Here is a 26,544-nt window from a genome sequence, read left to right as displayed (position 1 = left end):
AGGGCTTCTCAGAGTAGGTTCTTTTGGAAGAACATTGAGTGCAAGAGCATTAGAGTTCATTGTTCTTTTCGCTAAAGAGTGATTTGAGTTCTTGCTGGAGAATTAAGTCTAAGAGAAATTCTGGGAAGAAAGAGTGTTGCATTCAGGCATTAAGGAGTGTGAAGAGTTGTTAAAAAAATTTATTTATTTATTAAAAAAAATTAAAAATAACTTCATACTTTTTTGTTTTATTTTTTAATCTTATGTTTTTTTGTGTTGTATTAGTACATAAATTGCACCAGAGGTTGTATATGTTGATTCCCCTACTACACCTCCTCAATCATTTCCTGAGATTGTCATTCCTCTGCAACTTGTTTGTCCCAGTTGTAATATCGTAAGTCTACTCAACTACCATATTTTGTTTATTCCTCTTATTCTGATTCATTTGCTACTTTTATTGCCTCTATTCATCGTCTTCATGAGCCTTCATCCTATAGAGAGGTTGTTTCTGTTTCACTTTGACATAATGTTATGGCTGAGGAACTTACTGCTCTACATCAGACTCATACATGGGACCTAGTTCCATTACCACCACGAAAACATTATATTTTGGATCTCGTTTGGTATACAAAATTAAGACAAAATCATATGGTTCACTTGGAAGGTATAAAACTAGACTTGTTGTTAAAGGGTATACTCAAGAGTATGGCATGGATTATGAGGGGACATTTGCTCCTATGGAAAATATGACTACTGTTCGTATCTTGATTATTGTCACTTCTATTTTTCAATGGAAGATTTTTCAAATGGATGTGAAGAATGACTTTTTAAATGGGGATCAATATCAAAAGGACCAGCTGGATGAAACTTGCCAGCATAACCATTGTTACCTTTGTTCGCATATCAAAAACCGTTAGGCACATCATAGAATCCATCCTGAGAAATAGTAATCGAAGGAGTTTTAATTGATTTCTTCCTTATCACTTTCAATAACTGAGATAATCGGATCATAATCTTCTAACAGACCTTCATGGATCGCATCTAAGTGCTCACAAGAGAGAACAATATTACCACAAGATCCAATAGCATCACTAATAAATTTGATGTGAAGAAGATACTAAGACATAGTTTTTTGATCAAGCATCGTCGTGCGAAGTTCAGTGCGCTACTGTCGTGCCTTGGCACACATTTGTTTCTAGAAATACTTATGAAGTTGCTCCCAAATCTGATAGGAATGAGCGCAACCGATCAAACAAGATAAAATGGAGGAGGAAAGTGTCGATTGAAGCCACAACATAAGAATATGATCCTACTGTTCCCAACTACAATACTCTGGATTCTCGTTTCCGAGAGCACGATCCTCCTCAGTTAGAAATCGCTTCAGAATAATTGGATTCGCAACAAAACATTGTAGTTTGTGCGCTTTAATGACTTGCTCAACTTGTTGCCACTAGGGGTGGACAAAAAATCTAATTTTCTTAATCCAATCCATTTTTGCTCCAATCCAATCCATTTAAAATCCATTTAATGGTTATGGATTTCAATCTAATCTACATTTTATATATTTTATGGATTGGATATCCATTTTATAAATCAAGATTTTTAAATATGGTTAATCCAAAAAATGCAATCCAAATTTTCAATTTAAATTTTTAGTTGGGTTAGACTAAAGGTTGAGATGGACTAGGCTAAATTCAGACTTGGACGGGTATTGCTCGATGACCTATACGGATCGGACAGGCCCGACGACCCTAAGAGGTTGGGCGGGCCTAATGATATGAACAGGCTAGGCGAGCCCGACAAATCGAGCGAGTCGATCGGACCCAACGATCCCGAAAATTCGAGTGAGTCCGATGACCCGAATGGGGCAAACGGGCCCAATGACCCGACGAGCTAGGTGGGCCCGAAGACCCAAACGGGCCAAGTGGGCCCGAAGACTCGAATGGGCCAGGTAGGTTCGAAGATCCGAACGGGCCAAGCGAGCTCGAAGACCCGAATGGGCCAGGCAGGCCTGATTACCCGAATGGGTCAAGCAGGCTCGAAGAACCGAACGGGTCAGGCGGGTCCGACGACCCGAACGGGTCAGGCTGGCCTAATGACCCAAACGAGTCTGGCAGGCTCGAAGAATTGAACGAGTAAGGCAGACCCGAAGACCTACACGGGCCATACGACCCGGATGGGCACGACGACACGAACGGGCCGAACGACCGGATGGGCCCGATGATCTGAACGGACCTAATGACTCAGACGACCCAAGCGGGCCCGATAACCCGGACTGGCCCGACGACCTAGACAAGCCCGACGACCGGGAAGAGCCTGAAGACCTACACGGGCCTTACGACCCAGATGGCATGACGACACGAACGAGCGTGACGACCCGGACCGGCTCGACGTCCTGGAAGGGCTCGACGACCCGAACATGCTCGACGACCCGGATGGGCCTGACGACCCAGGCGGACTCGGTGACACGGACGAGCCTGACGACCTTGACGACCTAGACGGGCCCCACGACTCGAACGTGCTCGACTACCCGATTGGGCCTGACTTTTGGACGGGTCTGTCCGGGTCGTCAGGCCCATCCAGGACGTTGGACCCGTTCACAACGTCGAGCCTGTTCGTGTCATCGGACTTGTCCGGGTTGTCTGGCCAGTCCTGGTCGTCGGGCCCGTCTGGGTCGTCCAGGTCGTTGGTCTCGTCCGAGTCGTCGGGCCCATCCGGGTCATTCATGCCTTAATGAAACAAGTTTTAAGAAACTAAATTTAAATTTCTTTTATAAAAAATGAATTCTGGATTTTGAACTTGATCCAAATATTTGGATTGGATTTAAATCTTGATCCAAATATTTGGATCTGGATTTAAAAAAAATCCAAACTACTTTTACTAAAAAAATGAATTTGGGTCAAAAATTTAATCTAATTATTTGGATCTAAAATGAAGGTGGATTGGATCATTAAAAATCCAATCCATGCCCACCCCTAGTTGCCACCATAGGAGAAAATTGGAATCAGTGAGTTTCTCAGAAATTGGATGAAAAGTAGGAGTGGAAGAGAAAAAAGTGTTTTGAGAGGACGCCATTGTTAGATTTGAAATGGCTCTGGATACCATATTACTGAAGTATAATAGAAGATGAAGAGTGTAACAAAACCATAATAAACTTTGTAGTATTTGATTATTGGTTAGACATGAAAGCCACTCCTCATTATATATTGAAGTAGGAACATGTACCGAAAGCAAAGCAAGTGTAAACAACATAATGTAAAATACTGACAACTGTCTTAGCTTATTTCAGGTATCCTATACACTAATAATTATTACAGTTCCTTTATTGAACGATGCATGATTTTTGCATAAGTCTAATAATTGACCATCCTCACCTATATTGTCAAGTACAATCAACACCTTTTTCCTAAGAAGCCTTCGCCGAAGCATACTTCTTCCCTTCTGAACGCTATGTATCTCCACGTTTGATTTCAGGAGATCTGACAGAAGTTTTCCTTGTAAATAATCATACCCTCTCGTTCGACTAACTTGCGAAATATCTTCAATGAAACTTTTCTCCTTGAATGTACCATTAATATGATTGTAGATGGCTTTGGCAACGGTGGTTTTACCAGATCCTTCCATTCCATATATCGCCATCGTACAACCTTCTGTGGATTTCTTTTTTATTGTTCGAATCACATCTTCCACGTGGGATTGTAATCCAACTGGAAAGTTAGTAGCAGACAAGACTGATAAATTAAGAACGCTCTTAACAATTGTGTCCACTAGTTCTGCGTCACTCCTTCAAGTACAATACAAACTATAGAAGTCATGTATTACCAAAATTAATTAAAGTTGAAGGTTAAAATATTTTTGCTGAGTGAGTGATTTACCTGTAATTGCTCTCATCCCATCCAAAGAAATTTGCAGCTTTGGTGAGTGCATAGCTCCACCTGGACATGCCACGCTCCAGTTGTTGTACTGAGAACGTTTGGTGAGCAGTTGCTGTGAACACTTTTCTGAAATCACCCTTCTGAAGACGTACATCAGATGGCTGAATTTCGTAGTATACGGGCAGAACATGTCGGCGATAAGTTTCGTGCCATTGAATGATTTGTTGAAGTTGATGAAGACACCAGGCAGATTGAGAATAGGTTTTGGTGAAAACAACTATTACTACCTTACACATATTCAGGATAGGTTCTTTGAACTGCGTTTCCTTCACTGCACTCTGGTGGTGAAGGAAAGTGGAGATTCCAACAGAAGTGAGGACAGAATCGAGATGAGAAACAAATTTCCTAAGAATGTCTTCTCCAGAAAAGTTGATGAGCACATCGTACATCCACTAGGGTTTGGATGATGAAGACGCTGATTCCATGGAAGGTGTAATAAGATAAATGTTCTGTGCAGAAACAAAACCATTCAAAGTAGGCAGAAGATTAATATTTCCTTATAGTCGCAGAAACAATGCCTAATTCTAAAAATTTAAACAATTCTTAATTTATTATTTTAATCATAACTTTGGTTGTTGGCAACTATTTTATGTATTTGTACTTTTATGCATGTGATTTATTCTTAATTTTTTCCTCACGGTAAAATGTTGTTTTTAGTTTTCCTTGTTATTCTTTGTTAAAGAACTGTTCACGACAAACCATCATAACATAAGACTAATGTAGATGAATTTAAAATTTAAATTGACGTATTAAATAAATTAAAACAAAAGTATTTTATGTGCAAGCACTAAAAAAATACATGAACATAAGGCAAAAACTATCGTATATATTCTTTTCCTCCCACCTCACCCTTTTTTTTTACCTTTTTTTCTTAATTGATCCTCATTACGATGAAAAAATCGCGCGCGCGCATATATATATATATATATATATATATATATATATATATATATATATATATATATATATATATATATATATATATATATATATATGTTTTAATCCATTTACTTGTGTTTTTTAGGGTCAATTTTGTGTACATATAACATATATCTTGTAATATTATATACAATCAATACTACATAATCTCGTTCTTCATATACTTCTTTGTTTTCTAGATGATATCATAACCCCAAATGACCTATGATTAAGAAGGGATTCTTGCATAAGTTCCTCTTTCCTAAATCCTAAGCCCTAAGTCCTAAGTCTCTTTCACAAATTTTATAATTGAGAAGGGATTCTTCTAATAGTTCTTGTTTCGTAAACCCTAAGCCCTAAGCCCCAATCCTCTTTCACAATGTTTCACAAATATTATGATTGAGAAGGGATTCTCCCAGGTTCCTTTTTCCTAAACCCCAAGCTTTAAGCCATAAGGCTTAAGCCCAAAGCCTTTTGTCGCAAATTTTAAGGTTTCACCCGATCGCATTTTTATTTTCTACTTGAGGCGTTTTTGGAGGTTTTACACCAAGTTCTTTATGTCATTTGAAGGTATTTCAAATCCTTTAATATTGGGTTTGTATTACGTGTTGCTCTCTTCCTTTGTGTGGTTCGCATTTCTGTTTTGTATTCGATTTGTTTGGGCGACGTGTAAAGATGATTTTCTTCCGTATATTAGTGAGATTAGATTGTAAAAATTATTCCTATTGTGAATTATGTTATGAAAAAATTTCTTCGTGGAAAGCCCGTGTGATGTTATATTTCAAGTGTTAAGGAAAAATCGATTGACATCAAAGCTGATGATTATGCTACTACTTTAGAGGTATGGGAAGTTGATAACTCTAAAATTATCACATAGGTCAATATTTTTTTCACACACTCGATTGGTGGTCAATTGGAAAAATATGTGTTAGAATCGCACAATGGAATGATTAAGCGTGAGGACAAAAAAAAGAGCCAAGAGGGTGGTTGAATTAGATTCTTAATAAAAATTGTGCTTTAAAATTTTTTTCGTTTTAATGTCAAAGCTCAATTAAAATTCTTTTCTTTATTTTAATAACCACAATAAAATAAAGAGAGTAAGGAAGAGAAAATTACACATGGCATTTATATTGGCTCGGATAAAAAGATCCTATGTCCAGTTATTAATCTCTAAAAAACGATATTAACCCAGTCACTAAAATAAACAACAAATACAATCAAAGATAAGACATTAGTACAGAGAAGGGAAATGACAGCGGTTATTTTCAGCTTTTGGCTTTGGGTCCGCAACCGAGGCATATACGGCTGAGGTAAAAAGATAGTACTTTATGCCTCGGTTACAAACCCGAGGCATATTTAATATTTACTGTCTCGGGTCTGTTTTAACCGTAGCAGAAAGATACATTTATTGCCTCGGTTCTGTTTCAACTGAGACATATGACCATTTATAAAAAAAGAAAGAAAAATTCTAACACAACCACAAAACAAAGCAACAATGGCTGTCCCTTTGAGAGTTGCAACTGTTGCTTTTGTTTCACGCATTTCAATGCCCAAAAACCCAACGTTCATTTCACTTCCACGTTTCAACTACACCCTCAAATTCCACAACTCACCTTCTCTTCATCCACACAGCCTCACCACTACATTCAAGCCATCAGCGAGGCAACTATGGAACCTGAAATTTCTAAGAAGCAAAAAGAAATATGAATTTGTTTTTGTTGGGTAAAATTTGTTAGTTGCTTTACTGTGCAATGAAGATTTATATATTTATATATGCTTGGTCCAGAATATTGAAGAAACAGAGACAGAAAAGAAAGAAAATGCAGTGAACAGAGAAAGGAAAATGAAAGAAAAGTGATGATTAATGCATATACCTGAATAGGTGTGAGGTGTCTAACGTAGAACATTTCAGCCGTTTCACAAACTCCATTAATGGTTCTCCCCATCCTCACACACACATGGGAATCCTTAATGCATGACCCTATCTTCCAATAGTCCTCCAAGTAGTACTCCAAATACGCCCGGTTCATCACCCTCCAACCCGACCCTTTGTTTGTCACTACGTACGCGAATATGATGAAGTCGATCAAGACCGCAATCACCACGAACATCACCACCAGGTACAGCCGCATCTGAAACTTGTTTCGGTAACACGCGCCGATGAAACCCACCAGGGACACCACCATGATGCTTACTCTCACGCCGACAACGAAGGACCAACAAGAACGACCAATTTGATGGCCAATCGGTGCGGTGGAGGCGCAAAACAGTGGTGGCGGAACGACGTGGAGGCACAAGCAGCGCTGATTTTTGAAGGTAGAAGATGCATCTATAGTGCAGCGGATTTGGGTTTTTAAAACCTAACTGGCCTTACTGCCTTGGTTGATTTAAAATCGAGGCATAAACATTTATAGGCCTCGGTTTAGTGAATAACCGAGGCATATACTCACGCATCAGCCACGTGGAAAAATAGCTCGCTGTAGTAAACCATTATATGCCTCGGTTCAGTGGAACCTGAGGCATAAAACTGCCTAATTATTTTTGAATTTTAAAAAAAACAGGAAAGTGTGAATTTCTGGCAGCGTTACTGCCTCGGTTGAATTTATAACTGAGGCATAAACATGCATAGGCCTCGGTTGTTTCATTAACCGAGGCATAAAAGTTGTTCGAAATCACAAAAATGCCACCGTGTCCTTATCTACCTCGTTTGTGCAAGAACCGAGGCATATAGGGCATTGTCTAAACATGAAACTGCACTAGTGAAAAAGTTTAGGGTTTAAAAAACACCTCTCTTGAAGCTACAAGAGATGAAGACACCTCCCTCGAAATCCACAAGGAATAAACACCTCCTTCAAAACCAACAAAGGATGAACGACTTCACCTAGAACCAACAACAACACTCAATTATTCAAGATCTCACTTGATGAAAGTTATTGCTCTACCCACACTAGGTTTCCAAAGCCTTCCATAGAGAGTTCTCAAGTACTCATACTTCTCTAACTTATGTGTGTTCCAAATGAAAGCCTACCACTTTATTTATAGAAGCCTGTGTAGAAATTATCTTAAAAATAGGAAAAGCTAAATCTAAATTTCCACAGATAATTGATTATCATAAGTGATAATTGATTATCAAATAATAAAAACAAGCATAAAACAACAAAAATACAAAATAATACAAAAACAAATAAATTTGAGGATAAAACAAGATAAAAGCTAGGAAATAGTGCATTATTCATGACAATAGACACACAAAAATGGGTAGAAATTGACGTTATCAATCTACATGATTCTAATACCAGGAGTCTCTCACACATGTTGGTATAATTGACTCTAATAACCCTTGAAACCATCATAGAGATTAGACTAGATTGTTTAATGAACAAAAAACTCAATAGAACAACAAAAAAGTAAATTGGTAAACTAAAACTCAGGTTACATTTAGTTCTCTCATAAAACAATTAGGAAAGAAATTTCACTAATCACAAATCACACTTACTTATATGAATAGATAAATTACTTATTGCATGTTATTCTCCCCTTGAGAGTAGTACCTGGTAGACAGCTTTTGTCGCCTAAACTGTCCCAAACAAACTGAATTAATCACCTTTTACTAATGCAGTATAAGGATCAACTCAAGTCAGTCCAAGGATGGAGTCAATGCAATGAGTGGGTTGAATGCTAAATACATATTGTTGGGAGATTTTTAAAAGCATAAAAGATAGACAAAGAAATTAAAACAAATGCATTTATAAAGTGATGAATTAATGAAACTAACTCATAAGAAATATGCTAGACTCTTAAAAGTAGAATAAATGAGAATGTATGTAGCCATGAAACCAATGCAAGGATAACAAGTAGAAGAAATGACAACATTTGAAAGAGATAACAAAAATTGGCCTAGCTAGTGTCTAAAAATCAATAACAAAGTGATGACTAAGAAAAAGGGAAACAAAACCAAAAATGATGTGTACGTACTCCACTAGCTAGTGCCCCCTTTTAATTTAGAACTTGATTTGGCATATCACAAGAGCATGAAACCAATAAAACAGTGACTGAACCAAGTCATCTGGAGCCAAAAACAGAGCTGCAATGTATATCATGGAAAGCTTAAACAGTAACTGTAAATTAAACCTAATAAAAATGCAGAGTAACTTTAAACTAGGATGTAATCAACCAAGATGGATGCTCTATGGACAGCAGCAAATGAAGTGCAGAACAAAATGAAAATATAAAATCAGAAGCTAAGTGTAAAATGCAAGCTGGAAATATTCATTGAAGACATAAAACTCCCACAACAGATTGAATTGGCAAGAACATTCATCATGGGTTTCAACTTACATAGTCTTGGAATCAAAATAACAACTGAATAGCAAACTAAAATAAAACTCACAATCCATATCACAATGCAAAGTGCTCAGCAATTCATCTTCGAGGAACTTGAAGAGAAAAGTTTTTTTTTCAGAGAATCCAGAATGATGGTGTTGTCTAAGAGCTAATGAAAGAAAATTGCACACTAATGGTCCCTGAAAACACTCCCTCGTTCTCTCTATCCCTTTTTTTTTCAATTCCAGCCCCGCCCCTCTGCACCAAATTGCCTCTCCAAATTCCCAACAACATTCTGTCCAAAAGCTGCCAAAAGCTGATCCTGCTTTTTTTTAGTGTGTGTGCTACCAGTCCTTACAGAGTTTTCTTCTGTTTTGTCTGCTGATGTGGCAATGATGGCCAACCCTAGATCAGCTCCCTTTTTGGGCTATTCCATGTGCAGAGAAGAAGCCCATTAGGTGAAGGAAGGGTCTGCTTCAAGGCTTTGCTAAATGCACCAAATTTTCAACGAAAACATGAGGTGGTTTTTTCCTTTGTAACTGCTGCCATCTTCCAGAGTAAACTGCATCTCACACAAAATTCCAAAAATTGCATTCTACCACTTCAATTAAAGGTCTTTGAGTGTAGAATCCAACGCAACAAGAACCAACTCATTTGGACACCTGTAGAGAAAGTTATGATCAAAACAAGAAGCAAAGGTCAGTGCTGAAAAATTAGCATTTTTCTGCCAGCGCCTAGCGAAAGAAGGATAGCGCCAGGCGGGAACGTGACAGTGGAAAATGATCCTTTAAGATGCGTCGGGCGGTAATAAATACCGCCAGGCGATACTGCAGCTTTTGAAGACAACTTTAAAATATCACATTTTTAAGCTAAGATTTAAAGATAAAGGAAACTAAAATGGCAAGTGAGTGCAATAAGCTTCAATATGAAGGTATTGAAATTGAGTTATCAGTACCTTACAACTAGCGAAAGAAAAAAACTCTAAAAGAGAGAAAAATTAAGCTTACAGAAAAACCTCCCACACCGAGACATAACACAACGAAACCTTGAAATCAAATTTGTTGCCTACACTAATCCCCACTCGTTGGCTAAATCAACATAAGGTTGTGCATGAAAACCTCTTAAAACATACCACCTATGATGCATCGATGCTTCAATTTGGGTCATGTACCCTTGTCCGATACTTATGAATGAAGTATTTAGTCTTTAAAGCAATATATTTTTATTATGACAATAATTTATAACCTTTTATGTTTACAACTTCAATACATATAATTTTGATTTGGATTCACATGATAACAATCATATATTTATTGTAAACTTTTCGATATACATATATCACATATCATATCCTATTATTTTCAAAATAAGTGTATCGGTGTATTGGATTCTTCTTCTATCTGATACACATATAGTATTCATGCATCATAACCAACCACTCATAAACCTAACTTCATTAAAACAACCACTCGATTTTAATTTATGTAAATTGCATAAACATGCTTCGTACATGAGATCAATAGAGTGAAACAATCAGATATAGTTGATAGCAAAATAAAACAAGTGCAAAAACATTGGAAACTTTTTAACAAGTCTTCAATTCCAAATTTAAGGAACTAGTATCTCTTACAACTTCGTATAAAAGGACTAGACATAGCAAAACTAATGAAGGCTACATGAAACTAATTCGAGTCTTAACACCAGCCTACCTAAGCTGCATAATTGTGGTCTGACAATATAGAGAATGATATTGCATCACTCCATATATATCGTGCCAACAAACAACCACCAACAAGATTAAGTATAACGTAACTGCCCAAGGTGTTATAAGGTGAATGATAATAGTCAGTAATTTTGTTAGTGGGGGAGTTGTCGCAACTGGAATCGCGACGAGACGACGAACCAAAAGAAAACGGGTTTGAAAAAGAGATTTGGAGTCGCCACCATAGTTATTCTGGAAAACTATGGAAAACCATAAAAATAAAACAAGTCTGCGAAAAACCAGATTTTGGATCCGTGAGTCGGTTACGCGTAGGGAAGGTGTTAGCACCCTACCGCGCCCGCCCGAGGGCGGTACCTTTAATTAAAAATGCGAAGTTGATGTGGTTTTCAAAATATTAATTTTCCCCAAAAATAATAAGACAAAAATGCTAAAAAGAAACAAATATATTTTTTAATTTTTTGGGCCCGACAAGGATTGACCTTGGTCCTACGTATTCTCATTAAAAATGAGAAATCAGGGTTACGTAATTCTTAAGGAGGAACGATTTGGAAAACAATTGAGAAAAAAGATTTGATTTTTTTGGAGGTGAACCTGACAAGGACTGGCCTTGCTCCTACGTATCTCACAGTGGAGAATCAAGGATCACGTAGTTCTTAGAAAGACGTTGTTTGAAAATGTTGATATTTATGTATTTTTGAAAATTTTGTATTTTTTGGTATTTTTGAATTAGTTGAAGATATGTGTCACACGACACGAGCGTTCGGACAGACATTAAAAAGGAAAGAAAACTATTTTTGGTATTTTTGAAAATGAGTGTCACGCGGTGCGAACGACCGGACAAACACAATAAAGAGAAAGAAAACTATTTTTGGTTTTTTTATAGATTTTTCTATATATTTTTCATATATTTTAATTTTTATACTTTTCAAATATATAATAATAAAATAAATAAATAAATAAAAGGATAAAATTATTAACAAAATATGGTGGTGCAGGAAGTTAATCAGGTGTGTACAATAAAAATGAGAGTGTAACAAGTAAATATAGAACAAGCCCAAGAAGACAATGAAGCATGTAGGGGGAATGGGGTCAGTAATTATGGAGGTGCGCAAAGAAAGTAAACAAACTCAACAAAAATGAGATATAGGGGTGCGGGTAAGTAAAACCGAGGTGTATGAAGAAAAGTGAAACAGATTCAATTAAAATATAAAATATAAAGAAGGGGTGTAGGATTAAGAGTGGGGTGCACGTAGTAAAGGAGATGTGGCATATGAGACACCTAAACCCTAATTGCTCAAAGAAAGCCTCCTCTCCATCTCTCTCGACACCAAGATGCTGCCACTGCCACCGACCATCAGCACACCACTTCCGTCTCTGCCTCGCCGTACCACCGCACGGAGCTCGCCGGCGACACCCATCGACACCGGCGACACACCTATTTTTTTCTTTTTCCGCAACGCGCGAAACCCTTTCTCCCTAGCGCGTTCCAAACAGGGGCTGCACTGATCCCCTTCACGGCCGCAAGGTTCAGCTTGCCGGAGGTCGCCGCAGGTCGCCGTCAGCAGCTCCAGCCGTCGCAGGCGCCCACGCCGCAGCCATTCATCTCCAAACCCATGATCCTTTGCTTCCGCGAGAGAGAAAGGTGCCCAAGACTCTGCGGCTCGCCACCACCGCGCCAGCCACCACGTCTGGACCCGCAACCGTCGTGACCACACCTTACAGATTAAAGCTCCGACTCGCCGCCGGCAATGCCGCCGGCGATGTCCTCTTTTCTCTGTTTCACTGTTTCGATTGGAAGTGGTTGTTTGGCACTGGAATTGGTGATCTGTTCTTTGATTTTGCGCAGGTGAATGATAAAGATGAGGAAAAAAATGAATCGATGGTGGAAGAGTGCGTGACGGTGAAAGTGATTTTAGAGCTGGAAATCTGTGTGAGGGTGCTAATGAAAGTATGTGACGTGAATAAAGGTGTAGACTTGGGCTTGAAGACCAAAGTAGAGATGGGTTTCGACTTGTTTGGGTGTGGGTTGCAGGTTTGTGAAATTGAGGATGAAGTTGGTTCTGTATGCGGGGTATGTGTTACTAGTTCAACGGTGAAAGTATTGGTGGATTGGGAACGATGGTGAAGCAAAGAGGATAATGAGGTGGGGGATGAAACTGGTTTGCGTTGGGCTTTGGTTGATTACGGTGAAGCACATGTGAAGGAGAATGGAGTAGTGAAGGTGAAGGAGAATGGATTGGTGAAAGCGTGAAGGGGGTGGGTGGATGATGGTGAAAGGTTCTATTCAAAGTGCAGGCTGCAGGAGAAGTAATATGAAGTAATATGGAGGTGATTGGTTTCGACGAAGGTGAATGAATGAAGGAAGGGAAATGACATTTTTAAGGACCGGAGGTACTATGAGGGTGTGAGGATGACGAGGGTGATAATGGAGGATTCAAGTAACAGTAATGTAGAAATGCACACAAGAGATTCAATGAGCCAAATAAAAGACACGCAACCATCAATATACGACCACATTCTCAAACACACAACTGCACCAGGTTCATCTTAAACATTCAAGCACTCAAGTATTCAGATGAAGTACCTACCTTGCAGCTTGCAATCTCTATCAGTTGGTGGTTTCACGTCTCACATTCTTTCCTCCCTCCTTGGCTCGCTTGTATCTCCTCTATTCTCCAAATGTTATTCTCCCGTTTTTTCCCTTCGTTCCGTGTTCTCAACCATATTTTTTGAAGTGATAAAAATCCTCTTCTCTGTTTGAAAGTTGTGTCTCCTTTCAACGGCTCTCTCCTGCTCTAGCATTCTTAAGCCTTGTGCTAGAGGGCGGTTGCTTCTTGCATCTCAGCCATCCCACCATTCCACACACTACAATTTCCATTTTTGCGTATAAAACTCACTGCAAATCAGACTTTGCATGCCTGATCCTCACCTAAATAAGGAAAAGCTAGTCTGCTTAAGTCCAATCACTACAAACTCTACGACCTTTATTTCTCCTTCTTGTTTTGTCTTTTTTTTTCTTTTCTTTAAAAAAACTGTTTGAGAACGAGAGGGAAAAGTAAAAAAAGAAAGAAAATAAAGGAAAATAAAAATAAATAACAAAACGAAAAAGAGAAAAATAAAATAAAACAAAGTAAAGGTAAAAGTCAATAAAAAGAAAATGGTGGAATAAAGTGAAAATAAGACCAAAGAAATAAAAAAAAGAAAGTAAAAACAAAATAAAAAAATAAAATAAAATAAAACAAAAATAAAAATACAATATATAAATATATTCACTATCAAATTAATAGTATATTTTTTTTTCATTTTTTTGGAGTTAATTGACTAATTTTTTGTTGTCGGACGAAATTGGGTGTTGATCCCACCCTTCCTTCCAAACCCACCTTGCAACTCCTAAGTGTTAGTAGGAGGAGTTGAACTCACTACCTCTCCCTCGGGGTGGGCAAAAAAATCCAATTTTCATTATTCAATCCACTTTTTCTCTGATCCAATCCATTTAATATCCATTTTATTAAAAATCCAATCCATTTAAAATCCATTTTATTAGATCTGGATTTTAGTATGATCTACATTTTATATATTTTATGGATTGGATATTCATTCTCTAAATCTAGATTTTCAAAATGGATAATCCAAAATATTCAATCCAAATTTCCAATTTATATTTTTGGTTAGGTTAGGCTAAAGGTCCAGACAGACTAGTCCATATTTAGTCGTATTTGACTGAGTTGGCATGACCCTATACGAAGTTTGGCCGAATTCAGTTAAGTCGGTCCCGATTGAAATTTAGCCCAGCCGGTCCTGGAAAAAAATTGGAAGTATTCGGTCGAGTTAATCCTAACCCAAATTTGACTGCATTGGGCTAAGTTGACCCAAAAAAAAATTGACCGTATTCGACCGAGACAACAGCGACCAAAATTTGGCCGTATTCAACCTAGTTGGCTCCGGTCAAAATTTGGTCGAATTGAATCGAGTTGGACCCGATTGAGATTTGGCCGAGTCGGTCCTAGCCCACATTTGGCCATATTCGGCTGAGACGGCCTAGGATGAAATTTGACCATATTCAAATGATTAGGTCACGATTGAAAGTTGGCCGTATTCAATCGAGCGGCCACGACTGAAATTCAGCTGAATTCAGTCGAGTTGGCTTCGATCAAAATTTAGTTGTGTTGGCCTCGATTGAAATTTGGTCGAGTTGGTCCTAGTCCAAATCGCGACCAAAACTTTGACGTATTCAGGTGAGTCAGTCTCGACCTAAATTTGGATGAATTGAGTCGAGTTGGCCATGACCAAAATTTGGTCAAGTCGGCCCTAGTCCAAACTTAGCTGTATTCGGTCAAGTAATTCCTGAACGAAATTTGACTGTATTCAACTGAGACAGTCTTGATTTAAAATTGGCCATATTCAGCCGTGTCGGTCCCAACCGACGAATTTAGTGGAGTCCACCCTGATCAAAATTTGACTGATTAGGCCCTAGTCCAAATGTGCCCATATTTGGCCAAGTTGACTTTGGCCAAAATTTGATCGTATTAGGCAAAATCGGCCTTGGCAGGAATTTGACTGAATCCAGTCAAGTTGATCTTGACAGAAATATTGTTGGGTCGACCCTGGCCTAAATTTGGTCAAGTCGTCCCCGACCGAAATTTGTTCAAATTTGGCCAAGTCAACCCCAGCCAAAATTTGGCCGAGTCGACCCTAGTCAAAATTCGGCCAAGTCGACTCCAGCCAAAATTTGGCCGAATTCGACCAAGTCAAGCTCGACCAAAATTTGGTCGAACCCAACCGAGAGTCAGTCGAGTCCATCCCATGCTGAAATTTGGTCTCGTTGTCCCCGACAAAAAATCTGCCAAATTTTATTGTGTCGACACTATGAACACAAGTTTTAAAAAATTCAATTTAAATTTATTTTATGAAAAATGGATTTTGGATTTTGAACTTGATCCAAATATTTTGATCTGGATTTAAAATTGATCAAAATATTTGGATCTGAATTGTAAAAAAAAATCCAACCTACTTTTTCTGAAAAAAAAAGCATTTGGATCGAAAATCTAATCCAATGATTTGGATTCAAAATGGATGTGGATTAGATCATTAAAAATCCAATCCATGATCACCCATACATCTCCCACCTTCCCTTCCAAACCCACCTTGTAACTCCCAAAGTGGGGGAGTTGAACCCACAATCTCTCCCACCCTCCGTTCCAACTTTACCATGTTCATTAGATTAAAGTAGTCTTTTGTTGCAATCCTAATCTACATGCATATGCAAATGAAAAAGCACATCTTTAGGCATTACTTTGAGTTGTCAATATCAGCCCATGTTGCAATTTTACTTATGAATCCAATCCAATGCATGAAGCATATCATAAACTAAAGATACAATATACCTATCACAACTCTCTTTAACTAGAATCCATTAATCATTAATGCCACACTGCACTTGAACCCTGTTACTTCTACCATAAAGTTCTACACTATCCACTAACACACACCACTCTCTTCTCCCGTGCAGGTTCCAAACCCACTCATCCTGACTACATAATCCTATATAAACAAATTTCTCATTTTCTACATTAAGTTAAGGAAAAATCTTAGGTAAACGAAAAGCTAATATCTAATTTTCTCAATCCCTAATATCCACTTTATTAAATTCCATAAAAACAAAAGAATAGTTAGGATTCTACAATTTAAGAACTTTGCCTGTATTTGTTAAGGAATCAAGAACTCTTATAATCTCACACCTACTCTTATAGAAGTTAACCTTGAGATTGGATACAATTTCCAACATCTTATTACGCATTTTATAACATATGCAATATTCATTGACATTTCCCGAAGGAAAATCGTATCATCAATAAACTAGAGATGTTCAACTTCCACACTTCCATCTTCCAACCCTTACGTATAACTTCTAACATTAAACCACTCAAGTGTTCTACCACAACCGTAACTAAGAAGCAAGCAAGGGGACCGCCTTAATTAATGCCACACTTTGCATACAAACTCAATAGTAGGGCTTCCATTAACATAAATAGATACAGAGCACGATCCAACATAACATTTTATATGAAATGTTGGAAAAAACTCACACACTAAAAGAATATGCAACGTAACTCACTGTGGTATTTTTCATTGATGGAGAATAGGCTATTATATAGCAAATTACAAACCAAATATTAACAAACCAAACTAAATCTTAATCTAATTTAATCTTATCTAATATCCCATATTATCAAACTAAATCTTAAATACTCCAACTAACTAAAATAACAACTAACTTAAATCTAATTCACCAAATATAAAATACCCTATCACTTTGCTAAATCCATAATCTAAAACATAATCTAACTATTATCTAACAAAATTAAAGATTATTCAACAAAACTCCCCCATAATCTTAAATTTTTTCTTCTCATCATCTTGAACAATCTTTTATCTCCATAGCCGATTTCTTCTCTTTGTCCGACTTGATCTTCTCTTTGACTGATTTCATCTTAACCTTAGCTGACTTACCCTTTGTTGGGTTCTTTATGGTTTTTGTGGCCGACTTGCCATTAACTAGAATCCTCTGAATAGGCCGAGCTCTCTTTAAGAGATCGGACAATTACCACTTCTCATCTTGCACCTCCAGTACAACTCTCAGATCCTTCTCAACACGCAACTACTCTTCTTGTTCAAGATCCGAGCTATCCACAAACTCCACCAAGCTCTCCAAGTCCCTTTTCGGGTTGTCTAAGATCTCCACACTTTCTGCCAAGCTTTCCGAGTTATCTACATGTCTTGACGTCCTCTTCATGCTACTGGTTTGATTTATGACACTCAACCTTCTTGTTGGCTTCTACACTTGTTTGTGCTCATCCCTCGAGCTACATCCCATCATCAACAACACTGCTTCTTCTTCAACTTCTTCGATAAGATTGGTTGTCTCTTCTTTTTCTGATCGCACTGCTTTAATTTTCTTACCTGTCTCTTTCTTCACCACACTGTTTCGAACGGATCTCGTGTCCCCATCACTGTCCGCACGTTTCAAACATCTTTGCAAGATGCTTAACTACAATTTGTACATCCGATTTTTCTCCTTTTCTACCTGGGCTGCTAGCCGCCCGTGCTTATCCTTTAAGTACAGTACCTGGTTCTTTATTAGAATCGAGTTTCCTTTCTCCACTATCTAACCTATGCTCAAAATATTACTCTTAAGCTCAAGAACATAGTAGACATCCATAATTTCTCCAACCCGTCCATCCTTCTGCATGTGCCAGATTGTTCCATGCCCTTTTATCACAATCTTTGAATCATCTCCACATGACACGAATTCGGCCTCAACCTTGTTGAGTTCGTTGAAGAAACTCTCATCTCCACACATATGATTACTCGCTGCAGTGTCAAAATACCTGATCGAGTTTAAACAACCTGGACTAAGTGCGTCACCTGATCTCTTTTCCTTTACACGGCCTGAATGCCACTTAGCTTCCGATTCACCACTCTTGAGTTCGGCGTCTGAGTTTTGCATTATCATTAAAATCCCTATCTCTTCCTAGTTGTCTTCCTCTATGAGAATATTTTTCTCCTTTTTTTCCGATTGACAATATTTTGCTATATGACCGACCTTGCCATAGTTGTAGCAACTTCTCGGTCTGCATTCTCTTGCGTAATGGTCGTACTTGCCACACCTGAAGCATTCCATTTATAACTTGGACCAATCTCCTTAGCCCTTTTCCTGACCATGACCATGCCAATTCTATTGCCTGGTCTGATCTATGCTCTCTTCAACATCATCTCGGTCACGTCCACCTCAACCTCGGCAACCTCGTCCTCTGTCTCTAAGACCTCGGCTCTGAGTATTCCAAGTTTCATCCAAATCAAGTTGTGCCTTCAGTGCTTGATCACGCGGTTCGTGCTTCTTCCCTCTCCTTTGTTCATGGGCCTCTAGTGACCCAACAAGTTCTTCCACTAAGAGAACTGACAACCTGACTTGCTGGCACATACGATGCTCTCAAAATCATCTGTTAATGATCTCAAGATTTTCTCCACAACCTGGCTTGCTGGCATTGGCTCTCCATTCCTGCCGAGTTGGTTGGCCACCTTCTCTACCCGAGTTATGTACTCGGTTACCTGCTCTTTATCTTCCATCTTCAGCCCTTCAAACTCTCCTCTGAGAGCTTGAAGTCGGACTTGTCTAACCCGGTCGTTCCCTCTGTATGCAACCTCTAGTATATCCCATGCTTCCTTTGAAGATGCAACGTTTGCAATCTTCTCGAATCCTGACTCGTCCACAACATTGTACAAAAAATACAAAGCTGACTTGTTTTTCACTCGCGTCTTCTTCAATGCAGCAATCTAGGCCACCGTCTGATTTGTGTCCTCCGCGGGTTCTTCGTATCCGCTCTCCACTATATCCCAAATGTCTTGGGATCCCAGTAGGGTCTTCATCTGCAGACACCAATTATCATAATTGGTTTTCTTCGTTAATTGCGGCACCATCATACCATTCACAACTTTTGCCATCTCTCCTCTTCTTTTTTTCTCCCAAAGCACTCAAGCGCACACTTTTTGTTTCATTCTCTCTCTCTCTCTCTCTCTATTCACTCGGTACTTAGAGCATAAAGCTCTGATACCACTTTGTTGGAAAATCTCACACACTAAAAGAATATGCAATGTAACTCACTGTGGTATTTTTAATTGATGGAGAATTGACTATTATATAGCCAATTACAAACCAAATATTAACAAACCAAACTAAATCTTAATCTAATCTAATCTTATCTAATATCCCATATTATCAAACTAATTCTTAAATACTCCAACTAACTAAAATAACAACTAACTTAAATTTAATTCACCAAATATAAAATACCCTATCACTTTGCTAAATAAAAACAACTCCATAATCTAAATATTATCTAACAAAATTAAAGATTATCCAACATGAAAGCATAATCTTCTAAGCTTGTAAAGAAGAAATGTCCATGAAATTGAATTGTAGAGTTTCTCATAATCAACTTCAAACATAAATTCCTTGTATTCCTTCAAGCCTCATCTACAACCTCATTAGCCACCAAAACAATGTGCAACATGTTCCTCTCACCCAGAAAAGGTACTTTATCTATTATCCATGATCAATGGTAGAACTTGTTTTAATCTATTGGCCATCACTTTAGATATCACTTTATACATGAAACTTACTAAAGATATGGTTCTGTAATCACAAAGTTTCTAGGGATTCTCCCCCTTAGGGATGGGTAATATGAATGATGAGTTGCTTCCTCTTGGTAGACTTTTAACTAAGACTTTTAAGGATTGCCAAAGTTGCTTGACAAATATAAAGTTAAATCTATCAGGTCCTAGATTTTTTTCCCTCCCACATCCCAAATTGCCCATTTTACCTCTCCTTCGTCAAAGGTTCCAAGCAAATTAACCACTCATTTTCTTGATTAGGAATTTTAATGAAACTTACACCATCCAATGTTGGTCTATCTGATAAGGTTTCCATAAACCTTAACTCAGAGAGTTGTTTAGACTTCTTCTTCACTATATTAGGATCTTCCATTATCCTTCAATCCTCTTAGGATGTTTTTGTCTCAAGAGTGATTCATCGAATTTTGCTAAATTCTACAATTGTTCTAGCAACACCTTCTTGGTTATGCACTCTTCACTTGTAAGATTCCCTCTTCACTAATGAATCATTAAGAGAATGAGAGGATCTTAATTAATTCAAGAGGATTTGGAGAAGACGAACATCCATGGGAGAACAAAGAGTGTTGCAGAAGCATGTAGTCATGGTGTTCATTCCAGAAAATGAAGAAAAGAGAACAAGTAGAAAAAAAAATGGATTAAGGAAAGGTATGAAAAAGGATTTGTCACTTGAAAAAACTATCCAAGATATGAAAAAAGAGACCAAAGCAAACACTCTCAGGACTCTTAAGGTTGTCTCACAAAATGAGTTTATTCAATCTTCAAATGTGATTACGAGAGATGCGTGACACCTAACTTCTAAAAGTGAATGAACTTTCTATGCAAACAACATTTGAAAAAGCATTTGTTCCAAGTTATCATAGCATTTGTGAATTTTACCACCGGAATAAAGTCTAAAATATCAATAAAAATGCTCCCGTCGATAGTTTCTATCTATATCTATCTATCTTCTATAACAATAAAGAGGATTCTCTCTTTTGTGTCCACGTTTCAAAATACCAGTTTTACCCTTTAAAATATAATTATTTATTAAATTTTTGAAAATTGACTATTACTTTTACAAACTTTTTTTTTATTTATCAACAATTATTGTTTCATCTTTTCTTATATATTTCACTTTATTTTTAATAAATATTATTTTATTTAGGATTCCCTTATTTGTGTCCACATTTCAAAATACCAGTTTTACCCTTTAAAATATAATTATTTATTAAATTTTTGAAAATTGACTATTATTTTTACAAACTTTTTTTTTATTTATCAACAATTATTCTTTCATCTTTTCTTATATATTTCACTTTATTTTTAATAAATATTATTTTATTTTATATATTAACTTAATAATATTATATTATCACTTATTAATATGATACCACACATATTTAAAAAATACATATACACAGTTGCGACAGCACCTGTGTGTACGCTAGCAAATATTAGTTGCAGTTGTAAAAAATAGTTTTTATTTTTTATTTTTTAAGAGATTACATTTCGTCATATGAAATGAATATTAATTTATAATAATTACGTTTAAAACATTTTTAACAAAATTAAAATAATTTGTAAGATCGTGAGTATATTTGATAAAACATTTACAACGGAAAAATATAATGAATTTCAATTCAAAAAATTTGGTATATTTAATTATACATAAAACAAATAAAAACAGAGGAACAACGAAAACAGATCGTGCTACGATGCTTAGAGTGTATTTGGAAACCCATTGAAAAAGTTGATTTTATTTGATATGAGAAAATCAATTTTTTGGTTGATGGAGGAGTTAGAAAGAGTTGTTTTTCTTTGATGTGAATTTTTCTTCTACAATTGATTTTAGAAATTGATTTTAAGTGTCTCCAAACAATTTATTAGCATAAATTAATTTTAGGAATTGATTTTGGATGTTTTCAAAGTGAAATCAATCATGCACTTATTATGTTGAAACGAAAACAGAGACTATGTAGCAGATATAAAAATAAAACACGTAACAGAGTCTGTTTTTATTTCAAAATGCATGTCTTTATCTAAGAAGATTACTTGATGAGATATTATATGTTTAAAGGGAAAGGAATTGACAAAAAGTAACAAGAAAACAAATACAATAAACAGCTCAAGTGAAGCGAGAAAGCACAATGTGAGGAGTGAGAAACAGGATAAAGTGAACCTGAATTTCTAAACTATAAGCTATACTCTAAGGAAAAACAAGGAAAGGATGGAAAAAAAATGAATTTCAATGAAGGACACAGATTAATTCCATAACTAAAGGGATCATGCACTTCTCAAAGAAGATAAATGACTTATGAGAAGTTACTCTACAATTTTCTTTATGAATCTAAGGACAGAGTTTTTCTGTGGTGTAGGCTCTTTTTCCAAGTAATTTGATTCACCATATATAAGATAGACAAATGTGTTCTTTACCACCAATCCATGACCAAATGTCACAAAAATCTCCACCTTGTCTCCATATCCAAAGTTTGACATTATACCTTCCCAATCAATATCATTAAAGGAAATTCCTGTGCCATGCATGTGTATATGGAATGTGCACTTTGTGTAATTAACAATTAAGACGCTTCTAAGACATTCAGTTGCCTCAATTTCAAGGGTTGATAAATAAACAACACACAAAATCATTCCTTTCACATCATTATGTGGAGGCACAGTGAAAGAAACAGAATCTCCCTCACCCATATAGGCTAACCAATAAGGATGGTTGTCACCTAGAAGAGAGACATCACAAGATTCCCTACTTGCCAATACCTGTACCATGACATAAAAAACTTAGTCATTTATCTAACTTTCCTACTCAATTTGTCTTATACAATCATTATTTGTGGTTAAAGAGTACAAAATGCAATACATAATTAAAGGATACCAATGGTAATTAATTTAAATAAATTTGGTTAGTAGCTTTGTTGTGTAAAAATCACCTTCATGTCGTTATGGATTTAGAACCATTTCTGTTGTCGTCTCTTTCCGGTTATACAATCATTGAGTATAAAACAAGTATGAAACTAATCGAGCAAGAAAGAAGAAATCAATTTCCTTGTACTTAGTATAAGCACGATGATTTGGTTACTTGATTATTAAAATGAGATACTTTTGTATGAAGTTGTGTAGCTGTAGAAGCACACAGTGCTAAAAGTATAGGACAGTAGTTTCTATTAGATACTTTAATAGGATTATTTTACGTTCTCTTAATTAATAGCTAAAATGATGGTGAAGGTAATACACAAAGGAAAAGTTAGAGAAGAACCTCAGATATGTTACCGCTGACAGCATTGAAGAATTCATAGTATGCTCCAACACCAATCAAAGAAGACCTAAAGTGCTGCTTTGAAATTCTTGATTCTGTAATATTTGAAAAATATTCGACCAGAATGTTTTGTACTTGCTTAGATAGCTGAAACTCGGTGTCACATTGTACCAAAACACTTCGAAGATTTGCCAAGCTACCAAGCAATGGCACAATATCATCCCAGCTATTATCTATATCCATGCTCAATGAATAAGTATAGGATACAGGATTCATTGTTGGCGACATCCAAGACCGAATAATGATTGAAGGAAAAAGATTACATGACAATCTCTCAAATCCTGGTAGGGACAAATATCCAATAGCTTTTGAAGTTACAATTGAAAAGGGCACTTGTTTGACTGCTGTATTTTCAGCAATTAGAGTTATCAAGGATTTCATTCGCACTATATCTTTTCCCATTCGGCCAATCTTGGAACACCCAGAGAGGATAAGAGTTCTTAAAGATTTCAACTTATATATCTCTCTGGGGAGATTGCTTAGACATTTACAGTCCTTCAAATTAAGCAGTATAAGATAACAGAGATGTCCAATAGATCTGTGTACTTTGCGTAATCTCGGACAATCTTTTAGAATGAGTTGTTCAAGACTTGGTAGTCTAGAAAAGTCAGGTGTTTCTGTCAAGTACATGGAGTGACTAAGGTTAAGTACTTTTAGCGATCTCAAAACCTACACCAAAATAGTTTTTTTCTAAATATTAGAGACAGAAATAACAAATGAGATAGTAGCAAGTGACTATTTTATTTTAATTAAGCTTTGTATTTTAATGAAGAATGGCTCGTAATAAAACCTGGGGTTCTCCCCAAAAGAATCGAAGAAGACTGTGTTTTAGATCAATCGTTATTGTATCGTGGACATTAAAGGCGAAAGGTATGTATTCTGAAGAACACCCATGCAAACTAATCCATCTCAATTTCTGAGAAAGGTTCTCAGAATTTTCAACGTCGTTCGGCAGTCTTGATGGTTTTCTTATAGATGAAAGCAATCTCACAGGCAATAGCTCAGAGTCTTTTCTCCCCTGTGACTTAAAGAGCAAAGAAAAAAATTGTATTGCGTACATGGGAAATTAAACAATTTTCAAAAGAAGTTTCTAACCACATACAAAGAATGTTCTTACCGTATTCACCTTCAAGGCATATTCTATAACATCACCATACAACAGTCGTATTTCTGTTGAATTTAGTTGAAAAATTGTTATTCCTATTTGTTGTAGCAAAGGATGCATTCCTAATTTGTTATTCCTTTTAACTTTAATGAGGTTACGCTCCATAAGAACTCTTATTCCACTATCAGCATCTACTCCCGAGCCATTTAGGATCTTCGTAGCATAGGCTCTGTTTTTACCAACAAAGAAACAGCATACATCAAGGAATAAATCTCTTTCCATTTGATTGCGTAAACCACCCAAGCTTATTTTCAATTTCAGTTGAACATCGTACATGGGTGTTTCCTCTAATTCAAACAATATACTATGCCATTCCTCTTCTGTCCTTTCAAATAAAGTACTTCCAATGACTTCAAGAGCTAGAGGCAGTCCTCCACAACAAGAAATTACTCTTCTTGCAAGGTAATCGTATTCTTCTTTTGGTTTTGGTTCTCTAAATGCGTGCCAACTAAGAAGCTCAAGGGACTCCTTTTCATTCATTAGATTTGTCCGAAAAACAGAATCAACTTGATGTTTCCTCAGTAGGTCTTCGTCTCTTGTTGTCATGATTATGACAGTTCCTTCACTTAACCATGAACGACTTTTCCTTAGATCTAATAATGGAAGATAGTCATCCATATCATCAAGTACAATGAGCACCCTTTTCTGAAAAAGTCTGTCCCGAATCATATTTCTTCCCATCTCAACGCTATGTATCTCCACCTTTGTGTTTAGGATATCTGAAAGAAGTTGTTCCTGTAAATGAATACGCCCTCTTGGTTCACTAACTTGTGCAATATCTTCAATGAAACTTTTCTGCATGAATCTACCATGAATTTGATGGTAGATGGCTTTGGCAAGGGTGGTTTTACCCGATCCTCCCATTCCACATATCCCTATTGTACAAACTTCCTTGGACTTATTGTTTATAGCTAGAATTAGTAATTCCACTCGGTCTTGTAATCCAACTGGGAATTTAGTAGCAGACAAAGCTGATAAATTAAGAATGCTCTTAACTATTTTGTCCACTAGTTCAGCATCACTCCTTCAAATTAAATAGAAGTCATGTATTAACACAGTTAAATCACTATCCTCAAATATGGTTGAGAGAGTGATTTACCTGTGATTGCTCTCATCCCATCCAAAGAAATTTGCAGCTTTGGTTAGTGCGTGGCTCCACCTGGACATGCCATGCTCCAGTTCCTGTTCTGAAAATGTTCGTTGTGCAGTTGCTTTGAAGGCCTTTCCAAAATCACCCTTCTGAAGACGTACATCAGAGGGCTGAATTTCATAATATACAGGCAGAACATGTCGGCAATAAGTTTGGTGCCATTCGATGATTTGTTGAAGCTGATGAAGACACCAAGCAGATTCAGAATATGTTTTGGTGAAAACAACTATTACTATCCGACACAGATTGAGAATCGGTTGTTGGATGTGCGTTGACTTCACTGCATTGTCGTAATGAAGGAGAGTGGTGAGTCCAACAGCAGAGAGAACAGAATCGAGATGAGAAACAAATTTCCTGCCTATTTCTTCCCCATCGAAGTTGATGAGCACATCGTACTTCCGTGGGAGTTTGGATGATGAAGATGCGAATTCCATGGAAGGAATTGATGATGAGAGGTAATGAAGAGTTAGAAGAGAAAACAATATTAATGAAACACTGTGAAAGCGATTCAAAATACTTTTTTAATTATGGTGGAAGCGTGTTAAGACCATCGCAGAACCGTTTTTACTTTGAACCAACAACCACTTTGAAACAGACAATAATATATTACGCTAATCACTATGAAATATTTTTATTTAAAACTAGCAAAAACTAGCAAACACACAAGCGCGACACTGGCGTATGTATATTCGCATTTTTTAAAAAATCAATAACAAATATATAATTTTTAAAATAATTATAAATATAAAAAAAAATATATATATATATATATATATAAAGAAAATTTAAATAATGATTTAAAACAAAAAAAAGAATGATTAAAAGAAAAATAAGATATATAAAAAGAAA

At 36.8% G+C, this 26,544-nt stretch overlaps 2 protein-coding genes across 2 annotated transcripts; both read right to left on the bottom strand.

The window, feature by feature from the left end:
- Positions 1–6,498: 6,498 nt before the first annotated feature.
- Positions 6,499–7,018, bottom strand: LOC114165130 (tetraspanin-3-like). Its single transcript, XM_028049797.1, has 2 exons — positions 6,707–7,018; positions 6,499–6,507 (listed from the first exon to the last, which is right to left on the bottom strand). Exons 1-2 carry the CDS (start codon positions 7,016–7,018, stop codon positions 6,499–6,501), a joined length of 321 nt encoding a protein of 106 aa, XP_027905598.1.
- A 15,128-nt stretch (positions 7,019–22,146) lies between these two features.
- On the bottom strand, positions 22,147–26,201 carry LOC114167027 (protein SUPPRESSOR OF npr1-1, CONSTITUTIVE 1-like). The gene is made up of 5 exons (XM_028051934.1): positions 25,645–26,201; positions 24,498–25,569; positions 24,171–24,404; positions 23,321–24,049; positions 22,147–22,824 (listed from the first exon to the last, which is right to left on the bottom strand). Exons 1-5 carry the CDS (start codon positions 26,127–26,129, stop codon positions 22,372–22,374), a joined length of 2,973 nt encoding a protein of 990 aa, XP_027907735.1. The 5' UTR covers positions 26,130–26,201; the 3' UTR covers positions 22,147–22,371.
- Positions 26,202–26,544: the final 343 nt, after the last annotated feature.

The sequence above is a fragment of the Vigna unguiculata genome, chromosome 10, assembly GCF_004118075.2.
Source record: "Vigna unguiculata cultivar IT97K-499-35 chromosome 10, ASM411807v1, whole genome shotgun sequence".
NCBI classification, from domain to species: Eukaryota; Viridiplantae; Streptophyta; class Magnoliopsida; order Fabales; family Fabaceae; genus Vigna; species Vigna unguiculata.
This window is presented reverse-complemented; position numbering and strand designations above follow the sequence as displayed.

What these genes read in the sequence shown, in the direction of transcription:
- LOC114165130 (XM_028049797.1), bottom strand. Translation starts at nt 7,018, where the DNA reads ATGGTGGTGTCCCTGGTGGGTTTCATCGGCGCGTGTTACCGAAACAAG.
- LOC114167027 (XM_028051934.1), bottom strand. Translation starts at nt 26,129, where the DNA reads ATGGAATTCGCATCTTCATCATCCAAACTCCCACGGAAGTACGATGTG. An exon ending in TCTTTTGGGGAGAACCCCAG is followed by an intron (nt 24,050 to 24,170) that starts GTTTTATTACGA and finishes ATTTTGGTGTAG; the next exon opens with GTTTTGAGATCGCTAAAAGT. An exon ending in TCAGCGGTAACATATCTGAG is followed by an intron (nt 22,825 to 23,320) that starts GTTCTTCTCTAA and finishes GTCATGGTACAG; the next exon opens with GTATTGGCAAGTAGGGAATC.